At 37.6% G+C, this 19,899-nt stretch overlaps 2 protein-coding genes across 3 annotated transcripts in view; both read right to left on the reverse strand.

Moving 5' to 3' along the window:
• Window positions 1–3,250, reverse strand: part of eml5 (EMAP like 5) — an 84,300-nt gene extending 81,050 nt beyond the window's left edge. Inside the window, exon 1 of the mRNA XM_051869047.1 lies at window positions 2,723–3,250. Within this exon, the coding sequence (XP_051725007.1) occupies window positions 2,723–2,919 (197 nt within the window). The 5' untranslated portion in view covers window positions 2,920–3,250. The remainder of the gene's footprint in view (window positions 1–2,722) is intronic.
• A 3,471-nt stretch (window positions 3,251–6,721) lies between these two features.
• Window positions 6,722–19,899, reverse strand: part of itpk1b (inositol-tetrakisphosphate 1-kinase b) — a 49,136-nt gene continuing 35,958 nt past the window's right edge. For both annotated transcript variants that reach the window (XM_051869049.1, XM_051869050.1), the window contains 6 exons: window positions 13,572–13,670; window positions 12,461–12,501; window positions 12,010–12,175; window positions 10,494–10,561; window positions 10,214–10,376; window positions 6,722–8,477 (listed from right to left, as the gene is read on the reverse strand). In XM_051869049.1, the coding sequence (XP_051725009.1) occupies window positions 8,158–8,477; window positions 10,214–10,376; window positions 10,494–10,561; window positions 12,010–12,175; window positions 12,461–12,501; window positions 13,572–13,670 (857 nt within the window). In that variant the 3' untranslated portion in view covers window positions 6,722–8,157. The remainder of the gene's footprint in view (window positions 8,478–10,213; window positions 10,377–10,493; window positions 10,562–12,009; window positions 12,176–12,460; window positions 12,502–13,571; window positions 13,671–19,899) is intronic.

Raw genomic sequence — 19,899 nt, forward strand, 5'->3', positions numbered from 1 at the left:
ATTTAGTATTTTAATGTTTGATTTTAATTTTTATGAAATGTGTGTTCCAATAAAAAAAAATACAAGGAAACTCAAAAGTAAAACATCAGGATGCATCAGAGTCTTAAAAAATTGAAGAATGTGCTGAATTATTATGAAAATAATATCATAATACAAAAATATGGTCCTTTTCTTTATGCATAATATACTGTCTTTTCTTTTTTCCTTTTGATTTTGGTGATGAAATACTGTATGACCAGAATATATTCCTTACAGGCTTCACACTGTAGAAGTTTCATATTTCTAAATTGTATTTTTTCAAAGTAATTCCCTTCTTCACCTTATTCATTTTCTTCACTGGAACAGAGTAAGTGGTATCATTATAGAGTTATTGCTGCTTTTGGCGGAGGTAAAATGTTAAAACATCTCCCTTGTTCAATATCTTTCTCTTAGTCTTTGTTTATTCATTTGTCTTGTATTGAATGTATGAATAATCCTTTGGTTCTGTATTGTATGCTTGGCATATGAATCACTTATGACTTCTATGTATTTAGATACCTGTGCTGATAACTTAATAATGGGGCACCGCTGGCATATGGACGCATCTGATATGCATGAATAGCATATAATGGCTCTCCCAGAAAGTCAAGCATTGGGTCACATTCTGATACTGAAGTAACCAGAGATGGATGGGTCCCTATGAGACATTTGACACACAAATGCACACCGAAGACATACTAGGAGGTAGTTAATGTATGTAACTAGTCATGGATTTCGTATTTGAACCAATTTTATACACCTGCTAACACTGTAATGTGATCATATTTTTTTTTTTTATAAATATGCTATGTACAAATAGCAGCACTTGCACACTGATGTGTTCACCAGCCATTCACACATTCAAACAAATGCAAGGCAGCCAAGGTCAGTTACTCTGTCACCTAATTAATAATAGAGAATTGAGGCAGATGACCGGCGGCGAAGCAGAACGCCACCCCCTCAAGCTCTCACTAAAACACCACACACGTACAACACACACAGACACACCCACAGACACAGACATACACTCCTGTAGGATGCCATAACCTTGATGATCATGTGACTGAATTATAATGTCTTCACCATCAGCCGAAAGCACCTTCACATGCATATGAATACAGCTCTCCCTAAATAACTGAATTACTGTTAAGGTTAAACACAGATAAACCTTGGATGATCATCATATATAATTTAAGAGAACATACATCAATATCATGACTTCAGATAGAGGTCATTTCATGACAATTAATTGTCAAGATCATTGGATAATATTATATTAGCTAATGAAGTAAAGCTAACCTACAAAGCTAAACAGTGAGATATTGGGTTGCACTTTGTCCATAGATAGATAGATAGATAGATAGATAGATAGAGCTATTATGTTTACAGTTAAAAAATGATATTAAATAAATAGTAATTGACATGAGCAGTTGTGTACCAAATAGACAACACAATCTCATTGCAACTATTTTACATTTTGGCGAATTCGTATGAATTAGTATGATCTCATCTGTACATTTTTATACGTTCTGCTATGCCCCAGTGACAGTTTAGGTGTGTGGTTAGGGGTGGACCTTCGTGCTTAATTTTTAAATAAAAATATTACATTTTTGTACAATGTGAATTTATCAGAATAGAAGCACGGCAAAGTACAGAGTAAAAGCCAGCTGGCACTTTGTATATGAATGGAGCGGAGTGACAGAACTCAGTGTTCTGTAATCACACCTCAAGATCCACTCCGGGATTTCCATTTCACCCTACCTGCACAGTGCTGTTATAGCAAATATGATCACTCTTGGAACTGCGGGGCAATTTCATTTCAAGTAGTGTGTTCACAAACTCTTCAGTACAGCCCCCTCAGAACTGTGCTTGAAGAATGTGTATGTTTTAGGACAAAATGAGATTCTTTACGTTTTAAGATGCAGTCACATTAGCGAAATTTCACGGTCAAAAAAGGTCAGTATATTGTCAATAGTGTAGCGATATATGAAGCACAGCTCACTTTCAAACCAAGCAGCTTTCTGTCGGTCAACGCGGCGAATCTACCGTTGCGAAATTTGCGTGGGCAAATCTTTCACCCTCGCGCGAAATTCCCATTGGCGTCCATTCCTATTGAACTGACTGAATTTCACTCGCGAAAATTCGCTTAACAATTGTAAATGTGACCGAACCCTTAGAATTTAAAATAGCCTATCGCGATTTATAAAGGGCTGTTCATAAAGGACGCGTTGAAAAACAGCTAGTAACTGAATGATAGAGAACGCGGATGTCTCCAGACGCGTTTTTCAAAGTTGAACTACTTTTAACTTACCACAAAACAGTGAGACGCGACGCAACGTACGCCTGTCTGACGTATGTGTACATAGACCAACAAATAAAAAATAGCGTTGATAGAATGCAAGTCTCGTAAGTTGCTCCTCTGAGGCGCTGTCCAGCCTCGTGAAGGTGATCGGGCGACCGCTTAGCGTGACGGAGATCACCTTCAGCAGCCTGGCGTGCTGGACAGCGCCTCAGCGGAGCAACCTCCACCTCCATCTCTCTCCACTTTCTCGTTCTTGCAATTAAATATACAGCAACGTCTCGTATACAAGTAGCCTGACACTGGCTTGAATGCATTAGCACCATTGAGTTCACTACTTTAAGTGTGATAGTTTGCGTGCATTTGTATGGATTTCCTTCAAAACATCCACGTGAATGTGCCTACCTGATTATGTCATCGTTATGTCCCAAATAAAATTTCTGCTTGTGTTCCCGTGTGTTGTACACAACTCCGACGCCGGCGACGAAGTACACGATCTCTTTGGCGGCCGTGTAGTACAGGTTGTTGCGGCACTGGTGTCCCCGGTAGCCGTAAACCCACTCGAGTCGCAGATGACAGTTCGGAGCTGTTCTGTCAGCCATGTTCGGACGTGTTTTGCTAAGAAGCGAACGGCTGGTGCTTCTTCATTCACCGACGCGACGAGCCGTCACATTCAGTCCCGTTTATCCGCTCAGTCCGCTTTCAGCGCAGCTTCGTCCGGCCAAAGACAAACGAATCGACGACATATTTCAGTTCAAGTGAAGTGCACAACTTTAGGCTGTTTGCATAATGTTAGGGCAAATGCTTTGTTTTGTTTCAGACGCTGTAAATCGGTTTTGAGTCTGGCGTGTACTACTTGTGACATGTGCGAGGCATGAAGCTACTCTCTCTACTTCTGATCAGAAGGGTGGCTTTGCTCTAATGACATGTCAAAACCTGAGAACATGGATTTTTCGCATTAGTTAACTGGGACCGGCCAATCACGAGCGGCGGTAGTGATTGACAGAAACTATGGCCAATCACGTCGTCAGGATGAGTTGAATTAAAATGTGTGGACCAATGGCGAGCAGGAGAAGGATGGCGAAGGGGTCTAAGCTGTGTATGGCCTGCTCATTTAGCACAAACGGCAGTTTAATAGCTTTTGTCGTAGGCCTACTACAGTACACTAGTTTAACTCTGTAAGGTCTGAACTCTTACTGACCTTAATGAGTTTACAAAAAAACGTGACTGGATATTTTGTAACCCTCTAATATGGGATGACAGCAAAGTTTTTCAGTTTTAGTAATTTTAGTACATCAAGTTAAACTAAATTAAAATAAGAAAATGTGTCTTGGCAAATAGACTAGCTAAAATAAATTTACCCCCGGTTTCACAGACAAGGCTTAAGCCTTGTCCCAGACTAAAATGGAGGTTTGAGTGGTTTTTACCAAAAGCAACTTGCACTGACATATCTTAAAATATGTCAGTGACATTGTTTTGTCTCAAAATGAACACCAGTAATGTTTTTTTTTTTTTCTCTCTAAGGCATGTTTATAAAAGCTACTTACATGTCCTAGTTGAACATGTCTGTGAAACCAGGCCTTAGTTTTACCAGGCACACTAGTAACCAGGCACATTTTTCAAAGGTGACGTGACTTGGCATCCATTTTATGCACGTGTTCCATGGTAGAAAGTAATTCAAACAGGTATGGAGCAACATTAAAGGGCTAGTTCACCCAAAAATGAAAATTCTGTCATTAATTACTCACCCTCATGTCGTTCCACACCCATAAGACCTTCGTTCATCTTCGGAACACAAATTAAGATATTTTTGATAAAATCCGATGGCTCAGTGAGGCCTCCATTGACAGCAAGATAATTAACACTTTCAGATGCCCAGAAAGCTACTAAAGACATATTTACAACAGTTCATATGACTACAGTGGTTCAACCTTAATGTTATGAAGCGACGAGAATACTTTTTATGCGCCAAAAAAACGACGACTTTATTCAACAATATCTAGTGATGGGCGATTTCAAAACACTGCTTCATGATGCTTCAAAGCTTTAAGAATCTTTTGTTTCAAATCAGTGGTTCGAGCGTGTATCAAACTGCCATGTGTCACGTGAACCATTGAAATTTCTAAACGTTTCGAAACACTTATGACGTAACGAAGTCTTGTTTACTGAAATCACGTGACTTTGGCAGTTTGTTATACGCTCTGATTCGAAACAAAAGATTCGTAAAGCTTCGAAGCTTCATGAAGCGTTAGGCTTGTTCGAGATGCATCGGAGCTGCGCAGACCGATCGGCGTATGACATCAAAGTACAGCGAGAGCGACAGGAGAGCATACGACTCCTTAAGCCCCGGGTATACTTCACTTTCCGCGTCCGGACACGTCGTGCGCGGAGTTCTGTCCGTGCCTCTTTCAAAGTATACTCAACCGCGGATGACTGAGTTCGAAACATTGCGCAGTACAACTTTTTTCTATACTCTACCAGACATCGGAGGGCAGCACTGAGTCGTGTCATCAACGGAACATTCCCTGGGCATGATCGGAGAAGAAACACCATTGCAACATAGTTTGGAAGATACACTGAACAAGAATCTAAAACGATGGTGAAGGATATGCTTCTAAGTTTACTTGACTTGGAAGAAGTTTCTCTTTGTTTCAAGCGTGTTGTTTTTAAAAAGCTCTTTCCACACTCTTCTTCGTTGACTGCACACTGTGCTCAGTACTGTGCGTATTGCCACCTATTGGACTCTTCTTTATTGCTTGTGCGTGCACTGTTGCACGCGCACCGTCCGCGCGGTCTCGAAATTTGGGCTGCACGCGGACGGGGTGTGCGGCCAGGCGCGAGCCCTCCGCATGACGAAAATTACGTCATGTGGACGGTGCACGAACGCGGACGGCCGAAGTATACCCGGGGCTTTATGCTTTTGAATCGCTCTCGTGGTACTTTGATGTTCTTTGAGGTACATATGCCGATCAGTCTGACCAGCGACGATGCTTCTCGAACAAGCCTAGTGTTTTGAAATGGCTCATCATATTGTTGAAAAAAGACGTTATTTTGATTTTTTTGGTGCACAAAAAGTATTCTCGTCGCTTCATAACATAAAGGTTGAACCACTGTAGTCACATGAACTGTTTTAAATATGTCTTTAGTACCTTTCTGGGCATTTGAAAGTGTTAATTATCTTGCCGTCAATTAAGGCCTCACTGAGCCATCGGATTTTATCAAAAATATCTTAATTTGTGTTTCGAAGACGAAGGTCTTACGGGTGTGGAACGACATGAGGGTGAGTAATTAATGACAGAAAATTCATTTTTAGGTGAACTAACCCTTTAAAGTGAGTAAATGTGTTAAAAACTTAACTGGTCACTTCTAGCATATGGACACATCTGATATGCATGAATAGCATATAATGGCCCTCTCAGAAAGTCAATTATGACACTGAAGTAACCAGAGATGTTGACCCCTGGTCTTGATGGGTTATGGCCCTAGTGAATATGTAAATAAGGGGGCTCGAAATCTTATATGAGACCCGAAACCTTGAGGATGTCAATAAATAATGATAAGAGACAGAAAATTTAGTAGGTGAGAAGTTTTTCTATTTGATAGCACAATGAAGGTAAAAGTACAGAGACAAAAGGTAAAGCTGCGTTGAAGGCTGTCATTCTCTCTGCCTCTCATAGGACTCAGACCTGGAGCATTTTAGGTTATACAAAACACAACCTTAATCTGAACAACTCCTCATTAGACATATAAACATATTCCAGATCTCTTGATATAAATACCCATGGCAAGCAAGAGGCTACACGTCCAAAACAAACAAACAAACAAAAAAACTAATTCTTGTTGAAGTCAACATGGCTCACAACCTTTAAAATTGCATTTAAATGACAATGACCATTTAATTTGAATTCCATAACAATGAAGGGAGTTATTATAGAAAAAGACCTTAAACAGTTTGGTACACCTATGAAAATATTAATCTTAAATGTTATATAACATTAAAAAATGGACCCCTTCAGAACAAGAAAAGCATTAACATAAGGTGCTAAGGGCCGATGGAGTGGCACTAAATGCTCACTTTATACAAACTGAACAGAATGGGAGCAGATGCTGACGACGGCAGTCCATTTGCACCGCTCTTGTTTACCACATTAAGACATTGTGTCAAATATCTCCACACATTCATTCCTTTCACAGTGAACAAAAACAAGCTGTTTTCTGTCGGTCTTCAAATGTGTAGGTGTAATCCAAGTCACTTTATGGGCACTAAGTGGGCGAAATTTCTTTCATAAACATGAATACACATAAGATGAACTTTTCCAATCTACTGTTAACAAATCATTTTTGTAATTGCGAAAAAACTGCTGTGAGATGTCTAAGGGTTTCATTACATATGCAAACAAGTGCTGCAAATCACGTTTTGGCTTTATTACATTTTAATTAATGTAAATATTGTTCAGATGGTTTTAATGACATATATTGACATTAATTAGTGCTAAACAATTTTTGGAACACACCACATGGCAGTTCACAAAACAGTCTGATTTAAATCAGCAACAAAATGAAACGTTCTGCTAACTACATGATGTATAAAACAAATACTTTGTATTCATTAGTGATTTTCAAACAAGCTAGCAATTATTCCATTTATAACTTGGAGGAATATGAACAAAATTGTACAAATCTATGTTAATTTTCCTTTTAACCCAGGAATGGTAACCAAGAATTTAACCCTTTGTGGAAGAGATGTGTCCTTCCTTGCAATTAGAACAAGAAAAAATACTCACAACATATACATGAACATCCATCTTGTACAGTTTGTTCAAATATTTCAAGGGTGTGTACTAATCTGAAGCATGAAAATTAATGACTTTCAAAACTGAATCATGTACAAAACTTTAGATCTTTTAAAGGAACGCCTGCTAAAAAAACATCTCTCACACACACACACACATACAGGGAATGTCAATATATCCTCTTGCAACCGTCCAACCAAACTTGACACTGACAAACAACAGAGTTTAGAAGAATTTTTAAAAGAATAGTTGAATTTTAGCCTCTTCGGGGTCTTTCATAAAACTATCAAAACATTAACGGTACTTGACACTGTTCACCTGGATCTTCATCATTCGATTTTTCTCCCACTTCATATAACACCTCGTGATATAATGCGTTGAAATGCACATGAAAAATGTCAGGTGTCACAATGTTTATGGAAAGATGATGAAAGTCTTTCGGAGCATAATGGAAAGATTACGGAGTGTCACAAGATCAAACACAGTGGCACACGGTCTGCATGAGCTGCACGCTGGGCCGTCATTTGGCTTACGGAGCAGATTTGCAGACGTTGCACAAAGATATACACTGTGGATCATCACAATATAGGATTGCCACTAAATACAGAGCACAAAGACATTTTAGGTGTCCTGGTTGTTAGATTATTTGGGTGTTTTTGTGTTTTCAGTTAGTCTTTTCCATAATCAAGAAAAGAAAACCTTCAGAACTGTCTTCCAGCTTAAATATCTAACATGCCTAGTATGTTCACTTAACTAACATCCACTGTGACTCAAATTTAAACTGATTTAGATGTTGATCTATGTTGATTTCCCAAACATTCACATTACAGTACTGAGTTATTAGAAAAAAACTGTATGCAAAGGCATAGAAGATAGAATTAAATGCCCATTATCAACATCATTATGATTCCCAATATAGTTTATTTTTGATTACAGATATATTTTATCAGTATAGTAGTTATTATTGTTATTGTATATTATTCACTCTGTTTTCACAATTTGTTCAGGGAAGGATGGCGGAGGGGTGGGACAGTAGGGTGACGGCAGTCATTGTGACGAGGCTTTTGTGGCTATCGTGGACACGCAGTGCTGTTGGAAGTTGGGGGACATGGCCGTGTTGCAGCCCAGTCTCTGACGCGGGCCTTTCAGACCACCGTCGCCCTCCACGATCCAGGGGCTGCTGTCCGACTCCTTGCCCAGCATGCCGCAGCACTCCTGGGAGGGGGCGCAGTTGCGCTCTCCAGCGCCTAAAGCGGGCAGCTGGCTGGGAGGGGGTGGGGCCGAGGGGTCATTGGAGGAGTGATCTTGGAGGACACTGATGATGTGGTTGAGGAGGTCAGTGAAGAACTCAGGAACGCCCTCATATCCTGAAAGGAGTAAAAACAAATTGTGGTCATGATGTTTCTTGAGTGCAAATTGGTCAGTGAGAACATGGTATTTCATGAGATACATGATGATTTTTTATTTCAATAAAATGAATGTACTATAATTTAGTTCAATAATGTGTTTTATTTAATATTTTGTATTTTTTATGGTATTAAATTATATTTATGCAGTAATTATAATCCATTTATTACCTGTTAACCACTTTTTGTGAAATTTCCATCTTAAACAGTCAAAAATATTGAATGCTTTGGAGCACAGACTTAAGTCTGGACACATTTTAAGGCACATGAATATTGCTGAAGTAAAAGAGTTTTTAAAAAATGAACAAAGTAAAAGAAGTTTAAGTTTACTGTTATGAAAAAAAGCACAAAAAATACTGTTTTCAATTTTTACATGAAATACATACTTTCCAAAACAAGTTTTACTCTAAAATGGCAAGAAAATCAAAGTCATAAATCTAAACATAAATTTAAAGTTCTGTTCCAAATTTGAGGTTGATATCTCAAACTATGAGCTTTCAGTAAGATTTTGTTTGGGCGCAGTACCAAACCTTTCCACTAGATGAAATTTGTTTTCCATTCATTACCAATGCAGTCATTTTTGAGTGTGATTATTTTTTTCAGGACCATTTAACCTTTTTGAATCATGTCCATGATTTGTGTATGTGTGTGTGTATGTGTGTGTGTGTGTGTACACAGCAAGTGCCAAAATCTTTACCAAGTTTTGGGGGCTTGAAGCCAAAACTGTCAAAGTAACATGCCTGGATATCGTAGTGAAGAAAAATAAAATCTTATAAAAATGTTGTTGTTAATAATATTATTTCCTAAAATAGTAAAAAAAAATAGTGATGCAGTTTCAGTTTACATTTTTATTACTTTATATAATATTCATATTTGATATTATACTTTAAATATTATTTTAATAAACCTTGCCTGTCAAATGTGGTATAACCAACATGTAGAAAGATATTTTGCTGTGATGTGACAAGAAAAATCACAAAACGTAAGATTAGTTCATACAAATTGTATGACCCCAATAAAACTTCATGATATGACTCAAAAAATAATTGATGTTGAAAAATATGTTGAATATAGACAGATACGATTTATAATATAAGACATATACACTCACATGTATTCAAAATCTAAGGAATCATGGTATTAAATTTACAAGCAAAACATTTTTTGATGTATTTCAAAAACATGAAACAAACATAAAATATAACTATTGACAATTACATTGTCACAAATAAAAATGATTCATTTTTGGGAGATGAATATCTTCATATTTTTGTAAAAATTCTAATGAACCACAAGCAACCATCATCTTATCAAAACAACATACAGAAGTTTGGGGTCAGTAGTTTTGTTTTGGGTTTTTTTTTAAAGAAATTATTATTATTATTATTATTATTATTATTATACTTTTATTCAGAAAGTTTTCATTCAATTGATCGAAAGTGACAGTAAAGACATTTATGATGTTGCAAAAGTTTTATATTTCAAATAAATGCTGTTCTTTTCATCATTCTTAATGGCGAGCATAATAGACTTTTTTTAAAAAACATTAAAAAATCGTACTGACCCAAAAGTTTGCACGGTAATGTATGTGTGCAAAATAAAAAAGTTATTAAATCTTCTACAGGAGTTCTGGACTCTATCTGGCAAGGGAGAGTTGTCTTGTGGTTAGCAGGATGTTTGAATAGACAGATACACACCAGGGAATGCATTGATGTCAATGATAGCGTGTTGGCCCGTCTGGTTGTTAATAATGACGTCGATGCCGAAGAGCGAAACCCCGAGAGCTTCCCGTAGAGATTTACACAGTTCCCGGATGACGTCATCATTCGGGGGCTGAGAAACACCTTCCACATTATCTCTCTGTCAAAAATACAAACAAAAGTGAAGTGAATAAAGAGCTTTTGCCAAAAGTTTTAGTGAACACAACACTGTGTGTTGACTAGCGAGAACTGCAATTTATACAGGATGGCCACTTACAGATGTGAGGTCAGAGGACGACTCTGGCTTGGACACATTGTGGCTATTGAAGAAAATCGCTTTTCTGTCTGTAAAGGCATAAAAAAAAACAAAAAAAAACAACAGCAAATAAATTCATGTGAACAATCCAAACACTGTCAGCTGCAAGTCAGTCGAATAAAAGTGAAAGTGCAAGTGCACAGGAAGCCACTAGAAAGCAGCAGAGAGTTGCGGTTCAGATGAGAAATTCAAGGCTTCAGGAGTGCCAGGCAGAGAGGGAGAGAAAGAGACAGTGAGGAGGAGGAGGAGGAAAAACAAAAATCTAGTGCCAAGGGAATGCTGAGATTTATGACTTCCCACTCAAATGGCAGTAAAGAAATTCATTAAGGGAGACAGCAATCCACCATTTAGCCTTCCTTCTGCAGACATCAAAACTCCCCAAACATTCACAATCTATTAATCCTCAAAGATAATATCTTTTTGAACATAAGAAAATTTCTCTTTATCTGTATATCTTCTAAACATGGCTGTTATGCCACTGAATAGAACAATGACCAGAAAGAGAACCAAGGAAACAAGGCATTAAAATGGATTAAACTTAGTTGCTTCAGAAATCCATGTTTTAAAACACATTTTAACTAGAACATGTATATATAAACCTTAATATTTACAGTTAATTTAATTTGAAAAATTCTCTTATAGCATGAAAATATGTATGATATAATATATATAATAGTGGTGTTGAAACTGTTGAAATATATATATATATATATATATATATGAAAAAAATTAGAATTATGTATGCGTTATGGATTCTCATTGGCTTTGCACATATAGTTGTAGTTTCTTATGTCAAAATACGATTGTTTTGGTCACTAAAACCTAAAAGAACTGAATAGTACTGCGGCACAATCCCTGAATTCCTGCCGAGGGACTTTACAAACTCATAAGAAATTCAATTAAATGTTTTTCTTTACACCTTCGTTCTTAGAAAACATTAACAAACTAATCTGTGTTTAGAAACACAGTGCCACCCCTTTTTCTTTGTTTTAATCTTCTAAACAGGTTTTTTATTATTATTATTTGAATACTGCTTGAAGGCAAGGCACGATGACATGCGAGTGCATTTTCATATGTGTGTGCATGTGGAGTTCAGCATGATTTCATGAATTCACAGACATGACCTCATGAATTTGCATTAACCTAACAGGTCGCCCTCCCAGTAGCCATAACTGGTTTGCATGGACTGCAAGTACATTGGCATATGCAAATGGACCATCCTGTACAGCGGCCTGTGGCGGAAACCAGACTTGAGTAAGCACTTTTGCTGACAGGGTAGGAGCAAAATACAATCGACTGTTTCCACTGCAAAGTCAGCTATGCAAAGGCATCTGAGTTATACAGCGGGAATGTTGTAACGTAAATCATGCCTAAACAAACTGAACGGTTTAACTGCTGTAACACTAACCCTATCGCAGGAGTGGCCTTTCATGGAAATAACATTTATAAAGAGTTGAAGTGTGAGCTGAAGGTTTACCAGATGGTCCAGAGGGGAAGTTCTTGAGTGATGGTCTCTCCACCACAGTGTACGACTCGCCCACCACAAACACCTTATAGAGCACAGCATTGTGGTTTATAAAACTCTGAATGACACACGGTGGCTTCACGTCCTTTAGGTCCTCGGCGTTGAATATTATAGCCATCTGCAGAGGAACAAAGTGAAACAAAAACGTATCTATTTAAAGTGATAAATACGCTCTTTAGAAATAAAGGTTCCAAAGGGGTTTTTTTTGCAGTGATGCCATAGAAACAACCATTTTGGGCTCTCCAAATAACTTTTCAGTCAACAGTTCTTAAGTGTTTTTTGACCTTGTATGCATGTAGACCTCCAACACAAAATTAGGAACTTTTAAAATAGCACAATAGGGGCCGATAAAAAAAAAAATGTGGTCACATTTCACAAAAACAGAGTTAGAAAAGAGTATTACCTCATGAGAGTTAGTTCCGTGAGCAACCCGTGTTTTGCAAACTGTGCAGGATGAGAAGAAAAAACGCAAAACAGGTACTCAAGACATGTTTTATTCAAAATATACATATGTATTGAAATTGGTTTACATACTAATTTATCAATACATACAAATTATAGTTTGATCAGTACTGGATTTTGCTGATACAATAATAATTGTTTTAAAAAGGCAATAAAAAGATACTGTGCAGATTCTACTAAAATATAAATATTAACTGTGTTAAACAATGTTTTAGTCATTCCTTCCTATGACAGGGCAAATTAAATGCCAGATAACCAAAATTCCAATAAGAAAAAACACCAGATTTTACACAAAATGCAGGACTTTTAATTACAATACACCATGACTCTTATTTTGAAATGCTGCATTACTACCAGCTGCTCATTCATAAAGATGAGGAAGATAAAATATGCACTCTTACAATTATCTACAACACATTACAATATAAACACTATAAAGTGTGCATTATTTATTGATTGTGAACTGCTCTGAAACCCGATCCTGCAGAACAGGGGTGTCCAAACCTGCTCCTGGAGAGCTACCATCCTGCAGATTTCAGATCCAACCCCAATCAAACACACCTGAACCAGCTAATCAAGGTGATTAGCTGATGATTACAGACAGGTGTGGAACTGAAGTCTGCAGGACGGTAGCTCTCCAGGAGCTGGGTTGGACACCCCTACTGTAGAATATGCAACATCACTACATTTATTAATCACATTAGGCCGTATTGCGCTTCCTGTTTTTTAATCCCCAAATTTAACAACACATAAAACTATATGTATGGCTTTTTTATGGCCTTAAATTTGAAAAAACTGAATTTTAAACTTTTTAATGACCCACAGGAACCCTGGGTCACATTAGAGAAATTTCTGTGAAATTTCAAGGACAAAAAAGATCCTTTGTCCATTGTCAATAGTGTAGGGATGTATGAAGCACAGCTCACACAGAAGTGACTTTTTTTTTAACCCAAGCAGAATTATTTTGGTCGACACAGTAAATTCGCCTGACCAATATGAACCGGTTGCAAAATCTGTTTCAGAAAGGAAGAGGTGAGAATCGTGAGACTTACTGAAAGGGAATGTAAGACCATGCTGCTCGATTTGCTCCAGTGTGTCTGGGCCACACTCACTGTTCAGCACCATAAATGGAGGAGAACAGATCCTTACATCTGCAGAGAGAAAACGAAAGACAGGAAGAGACAGGTGAGTCCTGCTGAAAAGGCCTGCTCGAATCTTGAATTATAGAGGGAAAAATGCAAGGGTTGTGAAAGTGGAGCTTGTCATATGACCATTATAACCAAGGAAGTATGTAATACCCGAAAAGAAAACTATCCATTAGTGCTCTTATTTATCTCAATGGCAGTTGATTGGCTGGCGCAGGTATGTGATTTGAAATCTGGCATCTTTGCTCATGGACCCATAGAACTTTTTTAGCCAGTCGCGTGAGATAAAATGCCATGTGACTAGTAATCACTTTAATCAGTTTACATCATCACAGGGATAATAGTAACAGTAGAATTTATCGGCAGCGACTCTTATAAAACAATTTGTGAAAGGTCTTCTGTCATCAGTAGCCCCTCTGGTTGCCTTTACTTCCCTATTTATTTTATCGAATGGAGAACAATGGACACAAGGCATTGAGCTCTGACTCACTCTGCATAATGCAGGAGCCAGTTAATAGAAGCGCAGCAATTTGACCCGCAGGTTCAAGGCTTTGTTTGAAAATACTGTATTTTCACTGTCCCGGGGATCGCTCTGTTGAGCAAACAGAGCGATAGATGGAACAAAAGCGTCAATAGCTGTGAATGAGTAGCTATGTTTGCGAATTCCAACCGGAGGCACATTATCGGATGGGGATGAATCATCAAAACAAAGATGCATACTGGGCTTAACTTGGGAATAGGCTCTTCTAACTTAGGCCAGTAAGCAACCGCCTAGAGGTTTAGTGAATGAATCTGCTTCCCTGCAGTAGCACTTGCTTTCAGTCGGATGCCAGTGTTGTAGTTGTTATCCAGGCAGATAAGGCATGTTTTGGGAGTTTTTGATAGTGTAGCCAGGAAATGAGTTGAAGAGTGAAGCCTCAACCGGCTGATGACACAAAGCGTTCTGATATGATCACAGGTAAACCGCCTGTGTGTTGAGGTAGCAAAACTGAAGATAAGATGCTTTTCAATGTTGAATATAGAAAATACTCAATATGACACTAGGATTAATATTTAGTACACATTACGAAACACTTGATTATATTTGAAGCAATAGAAAAACAACATTTTTCAAGACTCTAAAAACCTCTACAATGCGAGTAAATTACTTGCCTATGTGCCCAAATTTCACGTTAGGCAACCAAAAAATGTCTTTTATTAGCCAATGGCTAGTAAATTGTACGATTACAGCCTGTAATTGAGTTAGAGGCAAACAATAAGTTTAGCGCAGATATAATTTCAATGCCTGCTGAACTTTACGCACTGTCACTTTCTCTTATACTTGCACTCATCATCTGAGAAAGATAGAGCAGAGCACATGCAGGTTCTAGTAAACCTAGTCAGTTATATGTTAAGTGAAGGTAAACAGTCAAGAAATTAAACACATGTCTACAGTATCAGTATACTGGATCCGTGCATTATATCTTAAAGTGACAGCAGCCTAACACCGTGTCCTAACCAGACGCGATGCGATAAGATTCCAGCGACGACCAATTTGACTGTCCACACCAGACGCAACAATGAGAAGCGATAAAATCAATCAAAAACCACAGCCAATCAGAACAGAGTGTGGGCGGGCTCTCTCTGCAAAAGCACAGCAGACACAATGAAATGGGCAAGTACATAGTAAAATTCATAAATACTACACCATTTAAACATTATTTAAAGTACATTCGGAGTGACTGAAACAATCTTTGTAATAGAATACACTTGTTTGTTCGCATTGAGTTGACAGTTTGAACATTCTTGTGCCCTTTTATTAATTTTCAAGATCTGAGGTGAATTAGCTAGTGTTGTCTTCATTACAGCTAAAAAGTTGGGAACACAGAATGATATTCAAACTCACATTAGATGCTTTTAACATTAAATAAAGCACATAAACAGAACTTTGTACTTCTTTGTGTTGTTGTTCCAGCGACGACATCACAGAGAAATAGAAACTGTTTCTAAAACAGAATCGTCGTGTGTCACCGTCGCGGCTGGTTAGGACAAAAACCCCGATTAACATGGAAAAGATACCTTTTATTGCGTGTCGTGGTGTCGCGTCGCGTCTGGTTAGGACACGGTGTAATATTCCTATAGCTTGTAGATTATGTGTTCTTATTTTATTACAGACTGTTTACTTGACTTTAATAGTGTTTGAAATTTCTATTTTATATTTCAATTTCTATTATATTTATGTACATTTTTTTTTTCATTTGCATTGTTCTTGCATTCCATGTAAAAAGTCTGGCAAGTAAAATAAAAAAAAAATTACTAGCCAGTGGCGACTCGAGCTTCAGTGTGTCCGTCAAGGGTTGCTCGACTGAGAACATCAAAATACACTAAAAATAGTAATATTGTGCCATTGTATTACAATTTGAAATATCTTTTTTTTTTTATTTAAATTTGTTTTAAAATGTATTATATTTCTGTGATGGAAAATCTGAATTTTCAGCAGCCATTATTCTATTCAATAGTATCACATTTAGAAATCATTATAATAAGCAGATTTGATGCTTCAGAAACATTTCTATTATTACCAATGTTTATTGATAAATAGAAGGTTCAAATGAACAGCATTTATTGTATTTATTTAAATGTATTTACTGTCACTTTTGATCAATTTAATGCATCCTTGCTGAATAAAAGTATGAATTTCTTTAAAAAAAATATATATTACTGACCCCAAACTTTTTAATGGTAGTGTATTCTTATTTTACTCAATGCAAAAAGGACTGACTCAATAACTCAAAATTCCTCAAAACTAAGAATTTCAGCAAGAACAGTTAGTTCAAGACAAGGTCATCACTGATTGGTCAAAGTCCCCCATGCAGGAAAAAAAATAGCAAGCTTTTCATTCACTTCCTGTTTTGTCTAGTTTTTGTACTGGTAAAAGATGTTATCCTTACCGAAATATCCTGTAGTGTTGAAATGGAGAAAGCGGTGCTGGTTTTCTTATCATAGCTGGTTCATTTATCCAGCTGCTAGACTTTTGTTCTCCTATTCCAGAGGAAGCTTACATAAGCGTTTATGAAAGCCAGTAAAAAAGGGCAATGGCAATCTCCTGTTTAAGACCGACAAGCGGTTTAGTGGTGTGAGCAACCTACTATTACCATTTACAAACATTTCAACCACAATGAGCATCCAGACTTACACGTTTGGTTAGAAAGTACTTCCAACTTGTTACACCTGGTCTTAAGATGCGTTTTGGTTGAACGGATCACAAGTAGACGAGAGAGACACATTCCCGTTTACACCTGGTGTTTTAATCTGTCTCTTTTGTCAACTTTCGACCACTTCTGTCCTGATTTCTTTGAAGCAAGGGTCTATGGGTGGGTAAATGTATGGACTTTTTCAGATCTTTCGATATAATGGACAAAATAAGATTGCAGTTTACATATGAACGCGATCTTAGATGACAGATAAACATACAGAGAGCATCAGCTTTCGTTTCCGCTCTGATAGCCTCAAGACCACGCCGAACACATGTTAGAAATCAGGAATGGTGAGAGAACATTGTGCTTAGTACATTTTTCGTCTTCAAATCTTGGGTCTTCAGCCGACAAAATTGAAAACGCGTCAGGCTAGCGCACTTCCCATAATGTTTACACATTAGGTCAGTAGGCGAGAAAAGGTGGTCTTTTGTGGCTGTTTGAATGCATTCGACCACTACGAAAGCAAGCCGGCCGAATGCGTTTTCGACTACCTCTGGAAGTGTTCAAAAGTGGACAAGCTCAAAATGAAAATTCTGTCATCATTTACTCACCCTTAAGTTGTTCCAAACCTGTATGAATTTCTTTCTTCTGCTGAACACAAAAGATTTTAGATATTTTACAACCAAACAGTTGATGGGACCCCATTGACTTCTATAGTACCAACATTCTTCAAAATGTCTTCTTTTGTGTTCAGCAGAAGAAAGAAATTCATACAGGTTTGGAACAGCTTGAGGGTGAGTAAATGATGACAGAATTTTCATTTTTGGGTGAACTATCCCTTTACCAGGTGTAAACAGAACCTCAGTTTGTTTAAAAGAAACTGAAACCAATACAGTAATACACTTACAATGGAAGCTTATGGGGCAATGTTTAAGCAATGGAATAATTATGTTCTTTTAATGTTTGTCACTATTTCGGCAATACCACAAACATGTATATTAAGTAAACTCTGTAACTTCCATGCAATACACTCAAGGATACCAAATGAGGACCCAACTACCCACAAATATTATTTACATGAAGGAAACTCACAGGAATCATGTTAGAAAACCTACATACCTACCTAATAAAAATAATAGATAAAAAGACAAGTTAGATGATTTACAAGTAATCTCAAACAATACTTCCTAGTTATTTCATGTAAATGCAGAGAATGTAGAGCTACATATTTCTGCTTTTAAACCTTCTGGAACACTTGCCTTATTAACTTGAATTGTGCTTTATTTCTATATATATTTTTTTAATTTTTATTATTATTATTATCTGTGGCAATCGACAGCACATCACAGGCAAAGCTCTAGAAGCGTTTTTTTTTCAATGCAGAGATATTAAGCAGTTTATGGCTGCTAATACATGACTTATTATTAGAAACAGAGATTCCATTTAAATTAACCAAGAGATGTTCTGTAAATAAAAAGGGGAAGAGTAATGAGATCCTCTTTAGCAGGTACAAACGCTTAGCAATGTTCCTGTTTCTGGCTCAGCGAGGGTCCAGGATCAATCTGCGCTCTGTCTAAACACTTCAAGCTCTTTGCAGACCTGCCGGAGCCAGGCGAAGTTTATGTGACGTTTATGGATGTTTAGAACACGTTTATAAAGCATCGCTATGGAGTTTTGGCTCTGGGCATGCCGGACAGCACAGATGGGAAGTCTAATATCATATGAGACTCTTCGTCCATCCATTCATCCCTTTGTTACAGCAAACACACAATGGTGGTTTTGTAAAATCTGACATACAGCCTAATCTGTAAAAAAAGTTCAACTTAATCTCTGAGATGACAGACCAAATTTTCCCAAAAGGAGAGTGGAAAAGTGTCAGACAAAAAAATGTCTCCTTGCAATCCATTTGAGTTGTTTTATTTGATCAGGTTTGAATTCTGCTAATAAAACGGATAATTAAACAATACCACAGAAGTGGATCTAGCTACAGATGAAATGAAGGTGTGAACCTTTGCCTTATAAAGCCTGAAACACTATCTCCTGCACAAACAAATGGTGTCCTGCTTTGTCTCCACAGACAGAATGTAAGACAGCAGGACAATGCTTAGGTGAAGCTCTTCAGGATGTGCATGAGTCATATGGATGAGAGTGGAGCCAGAAAATGTGGCACTAACCACATCGCTAGGCGTCTCATTAAGAAATAGACTGGAAATGAGTGTGTACTCAGATGACAAACCGCATTCATTACTGCACCAGTGTGGGGGCGACTTCCTGTGTGCTGGTGGTGAACACTGGTGGGAATTCTTCAACTGATACATACAAGCACCGATCATAGCTCTGTTCCCCTAGTGAGCTACCAAAAGGTAAAAAATAATAAAGTTCAACAACTTCATATAGATTTTTTATTATTATTATACTATGCCTGATTCCAGGCATGGACGCTTAAAAATGTTTGCTGAACAAAATCTGTAACACGACTCCTGTCCTGCAGATGTCAGTGAGTCAGTGGCAGATCTTCACAGATTTACTCCTCTCAGAGGCGCATTCAGCCTCTATCGCTTATCTGCTTCAGTTTTATTTACAGGATTTCGTCCGCTCTATATTTAGTGTCATTTCGTCCCTCTTACTGAAGATAAACAGTGCTTTTTTCAGACAGTACTACACTTTTACTATACAGTAGAGTACACTATGTACTACACTTTCCTCTTCATCACCCTCTCTCACTTGTACTGCTGTCCATCTGTCCGCTCATGAGATAAGCCTCCTCACCTGTATGCATTTAAAAAATGATAACAGAATGTATGCTGTGTAATATACGTAAATAGTGCTGTGCAGTACAGCTTTCGATTGAAGCAGTTAAAAAAAAAAATAGATAGTGATTTAAACACGTTTTAAATCAGCAAAGTTCAAAAAACTACGCATTAAGTTGTACTAGCTAGTTTATTGCTGCATCAAATAATTTCTAATGAACATGGATTGGATCCCTTTAACATTGAGCAGGCCAACATAAATACAAAGATACAACAGAACAAAGATACATACAGTATCTCACAGAAGTG

The sequence above is a fragment of the Ctenopharyngodon idella genome, chromosome 17 (assembly GCF_019924925.1).
Source record: "Ctenopharyngodon idella isolate HZGC_01 chromosome 17, HZGC01, whole genome shotgun sequence".
Lineage (NCBI taxonomy): Eukaryota > Metazoa > Chordata > Actinopteri > Cypriniformes > Xenocyprididae > Ctenopharyngodon > Ctenopharyngodon idella.